The 4,928-nt window shown below is 42.8% G+C and overlaps 1 protein-coding gene across 1 annotated transcript; it reads right to left on the reverse strand.

The window, feature by feature from the left end:
* Positions 1 to 270: 270 nt before the first annotated feature.
* On the reverse strand, positions 271 to 4,586 carry LOC136227152 (uncharacterized). Its single transcript, XM_066015848.1, has 5 exons — positions 4,576 to 4,586; positions 1,508 to 1,838; positions 1,247 to 1,426; positions 829 to 1,133; positions 271 to 274 (listed from the first exon to the last, which is right to left on the reverse strand). Exons 1-5 carry the CDS (start codon positions 4,584 to 4,586, stop codon positions 271 to 273), a joined length of 831 nt encoding a protein of 276 aa, XP_065871920.1.
* Positions 4,587 to 4,928: the final 342 nt, after the last annotated feature.

Below are 4,928 nucleotides of genomic sequence, written 5' to 3' on the forward strand. Positions count from 1 at the left end.
CAAAAACACATAAATGTGTTGCCTATTAAAGAAAGGCGGATGCATGATTCCGCATCACTCGCAAAACCTTATGGTTAATCTTAAAAACACATAAATGTGTTGCCTATTAAAGAAAGGCGGATGCATGATTACGCATCACTCGCAAAACCTTATGATTAACCTTATGATTATTTTCGAAAGAAAAATCATAAGATAAGGTATAAAATTAAGCGAATAAACGAGTACTCAAAAAATTGCAAAAAGGGTCTGGCCACCCTAGCGAAAACGAAACTAACTACAAAGAATTACAAGGATGAAGTCGGCAAAAGACAAAGGTAACATATGAAAATAAAAGGCAACAAGGAATAAAACGACAATCGCACATGTAGGTAAAGCGGCAAGTAAAAGAAAATTAATATATATGGGCAGTTTGTTACATACAACAGTTCAAAATATAAATCAAACTACGCTACAGCTTCCTCACCTTCACCCCTATTGCCCTCCTCGCCTTCAGCGGCTCCCTCATCTCCTCCAGTGGGCGGATTTGCTTCAAGCGAATCCTCAACCCTCGAATCAGTAACCGCTTCAGAGAGAGGTACCTCTTGCTCAGACTGAGAAACGCCTTGTGGTACCTCTTCTTCCGCGTTCTGATTAGGGATCTCGCAGCTAATTGGAGAGGCCTGAAAACTCTGCCAATCTAAGAGGAGTACCTCATCCATATCAGCATCCTCGGCTTCCAGCTTGTCCCACTTCTCAGTTAAATCCTTTTCAGGGATGGGAACCTTGGGGCGGTTAAGTATTCGATCTGGATGCCCATGCTCATAAGCGGCATGAATTCGCTCCCCATACCAATAGATGCGAGCACTATCTTCAGCTAGAATCTCCTCAGCCCTCTTCTTTTGCATCTCTAGAGCCTCCTTGGATGAATTTAGATCATCAAGGACCTTTTGCAGCTCGTCGGACTTAGCCTGGAGGGATTGGAGAGCTTCCACCTTCTCGCTCATAGCCTTCTGACAAGCGCCTTCAAGAGCCTTTACCTTCCCTTGGACATCATCATAAAGTGACTTCTGAGTCGCCAATTCAGTACCAAGATTCTCCAACTCTTTGGCTCGTTCAGCATCCCTTCGGAGAGCGCCCTCCGCGAAATTGATAATCTGCATATAAGACGGCTCGCGAATAAAAAGGGCGAATAAAAACATGCGATTACTATGGACACAAAATCCTTGAAAGGGAATGACAAGCTTCTACCCCCAAAACAACAATATACCTCTATGGCGCGCTTCTCGATCCCCTCCATAGCAGTAGGAAGCGGTACTTGTTCTCGCACGCGGGAAGCAGAGGGGAGTCGCCCAAGGACATTGCATATGGAAGAAACAATGTCCTTACAGGAGAAACTCACGGCCATGCCAAAGGTCCTAGTCCACCACCCGCTAATATCGGGAATAGGCTGCGAACGCATAAGGAAAGAGATCAGAAGAACAACAGATAGCTTATAAAGAACAATAAACATTACAATAAATCAAGATACCTCGTGAATTGGTGTACTGCTCTTTCCTTTTGATGAAGCAGATATGGGTGTACCGCCAACAGTAGGAGATACAGATGTGTTTTTCTTCCTGGGACGAGAAGACTCCGTATCTGCATTATTCTTTCGCTTCCTAGTTAAAGGAAGGTCCTCAGAAACAGAAGTGGGACCTTGTGAAACGGAAGCGATTGGAAGGGAAGCCGCCTCAACAGAAGGAGCCGCCCCCACAGGAGAATTCGCCCCTGCAACAGAAGTTGTTCCCTCCATCCGCTTCTTCCTTCTTGCTAGAGCTTTCGCCTCCCGATCTGCAGCGAGTTGAGATAAAGGATCACCCCTGCAAAGGGTTAAAAGAAATCATCAACTTGGAAATGAAAAAAAAGAAAAGTACCTTGAACAAAAACGCGATAAGGGATATAGATAACGCGATCTCCCTCGCGGTAGGCAATCGCCACTCGACTTCTTAGCATGTGGAAGGCCTGATCATACGTCCATACAAAAGGAGGCGTACTCTTCAAGAACTTTATAACAGCGGATTCTTCCTCACTGGGGTAACCGAAGTTCAAACTCTTTACATTGGGCCGGCCCCAGCAGCGAAGGAAGTTTGGATTCCCTTCATTAAACTTGATAAAGAAGTAAGATCGGTCCCACTCGCGGATCTTGTTCAGCTTCTCGTCGAAACCATAGTAACCGCTCTGACGGATGAAAGTGAAATACCCCGCCGAACTCTTGAAATGATGAAGCTTGGAGAAAATTTTGAGCGAGAAGGGAACCTCCAAACAATCCGCCAGAAATTTATCCAGAATTAAGTCGGCCCATCTATTGGGATGCAATTGACCGGGTGCGATTCCGTAACCGCCCAGGACGGAAGCAATCTCATCCGCCAGCGGATACGTGAAACCGTAGATAATCTGGGCGATGAAAATGGTGAAATACCCCTTTGGGTAGTCGTCCGGTCCTTTATCCTCCCCGGGAATGATGGTCTCGAGACCTTGAAGCCAAGGATACTGCTCCCGCAAATCATCAATTGTCTCGCGACAAACTAGGCTTCCTGACCGGTCATTCTTCGGTAATAAACGGGGGGTTGGGACAGGTGGCGGAATCAACTTCTTAGGGTCAAAACCTAGACCCTCATCGGTTGTATTCGCTAGGTGGAGGAAGTCGGCGGGATGGGAATCAGACCCAGGAGAGCTGGTTGAAGCTTCATCAACCATCTCATCGACCTCATGAGACACCTCGCGGACGTAATTTTCGTCGAACGGTGCGAAATCGAGGTCAAGGTTCGACATATTGATGAAGAAAAATGAACAGAAGTAAAGAGCCGAACGAATTACAAGTAACGGAAAGGAAAACTTACATGTGGGAAAGAATACAGAGAAGAACGAACACTAAGGGGTTGACGCCGGAGAAGAAATGACAGGAGAAGGAAAGAACAACTTTCGAATTTTGAAAGAACAACTTTCGAATATCCAGACAAAGACGAAGAGTCCCCTATAACATGTGAAAAGACCCTAAAGGGCTCTTGCCAAACTAAAGGGGAGGCATCTGATGATCCGCGAAGCCAAAACGGGCCGAATCATAAACACGGGCCCAATCTACACTTAGATCCATGGTCCAAGATCAAACGGGCTCCGAATAAAGGAAGCGGGTAAAGCGAATAACCACCCAGACATCCTAAACGGAGCATTAAAACTCCCACTCAAACACGTTTATTGCCACGTAAGGGACGTGGCCTAGAAGGAGTAACCGCCCTCGGCGGTTACTTCAGAACACTTATAAAAAGCCATAAGGCCAGAGGGGGAGGTACGTTCATATTTTTCCGGCAATACTATTATCAATTTACCAACCCTCCTACAAAAACTGACTTGATCGTCGGAGAGTTTTCCCGGAGATCCTGTCTCCGGTTCTGTTTTGCAGGTAACTACGGTGGAGATCATCTAATCGGATCCAGCAAGTTATAACTACGGTGGAGATCATCTAATCGGATCCAGCAAGTTATCAAACTTTGTGTGCGGTTCCTTTCTCTCGATTTCCGGTTATTTGTGAAAGTGTACGGTTGTTTCTGGTGCTTTTCTTTGGCTGAAACAGGCGATATCTGAAGTTCTTTCGTGTGCTTGGTGGTTGATAGGAGTTCTTCCTCTGTTATCAATTACTTTCACTTCCTGAAATGGCGGAAGGTTTTGAGGATTTTGAAGTTAATTCGTCTGACTCTTCTCCACCGGCATGGCCAACATATTACTAGGTACACCGCTCTACTATCAATACTCATCGATATGGTTCTTCGTCTGTACAAGGCGATTACAATATATACATACATACAGCTGATAATATGCACTTTTCTGGTGCTGTTATACGTATATCTACTATTTCTATTCTGATTTACATGTTCATTCTGTTGATGTTCATTCTACCTATTTTTCTAACTCGATTCTACCTTTTTTTCCAAATCTACTGCTTTTACTATTTGGATTATAGATACTGGTGCATTACAGGTGGCTAATCAGTTTAGTCTTTTACATTTGTTAATGTCATTAATTCAAAGAATTAGGTTCATTTGCCAGATGGTTTTCAAAATGAAATTCCACATGTCGGATCTATTAACATACATTCTGATTTTATACTTCAGAATATTTTACATATTCCTACATTTTCTCACAACTTGTTATGAGTTGGGAGATTAATTCATGACTCTTTGTGCTTAAATTTTTTTTCCTAATTTTTGCATATTTCAGGACTCATGTTCTGATCATACTATTGCTGTTGGCTTCGCTTCTCAATCTCTTGATAAATATGTTTGTCATAAGATTGCTACTGTTCCTTCTATTTCACATGTTTTACCATAATTTTTCATCCAATGCTATCTCAACTGTTTTACCTTTTCAGTTGATACATATGAATCTTTGGGTACCTTATAAGCTACTCTAACGGCTATTATTGATGATTACAACCGTACTATTGAACATATTGGTTCAATTAATGTAGGACCTAATTTTACACTTCAGAATGTTCAATTAATGTTTTGATTGCCTTATTGTCATTGGGTTTTTTTTCCATGGAGGGCTTTACTATCTTACATCTCATTCATTTTCTCATACAATCAAATTCACAATATTGACTATACTGAGAGTTTTTCTCTCGTTGCTAAGGTTGTTACCGTTCGGTTGCTAAGGTTTTTCTCTCGTCCTGATATCGGTTTCGTGGTTTTTCTCTCGACGTCGTGTTTTATCTTCTTCGATATCTTAAGGGTACCCTTCATTATGGTTTGTTTTATGGTGCTTCCGCTAATCTTCACCTTCTTGTCGCTATGTTAGTGGTTTTTGCATTTTTCTTGGCACTTCATTGATATCCTGGAAGGCTAGAAGGCAACTTACTCACATTTCCACTAAACTTCAACTTGCTGATTTTTTTAGTAAATCGCTATCCGCTC

Source organism: Euphorbia lathyris, chromosome 4, assembly GCF_963576675.1.
Source record: "Euphorbia lathyris chromosome 4, ddEupLath1.1, whole genome shotgun sequence".
NCBI lineage: Eukaryota > Viridiplantae > Streptophyta > Magnoliopsida > Malpighiales > Euphorbiaceae > Euphorbia > Euphorbia lathyris.

Coding starts and splice junctions, on each gene's coding strand:
- LOC136227152 (XM_066015848.1), bottom strand. Junction 1,427..1,507: donor GCAGTACACCAATTCACGAG/GTATCTTGATTT, acceptor ATGCGTTCGCAG/CCTATTCCCGATATTAGCGG. Junction 1,134..1,246: donor TCGAGAAGCGCGCCATAGAG/GTATATTGTTGT, acceptor TCTTATATGCAG/ATTATCAATTTCGCGGAGGG.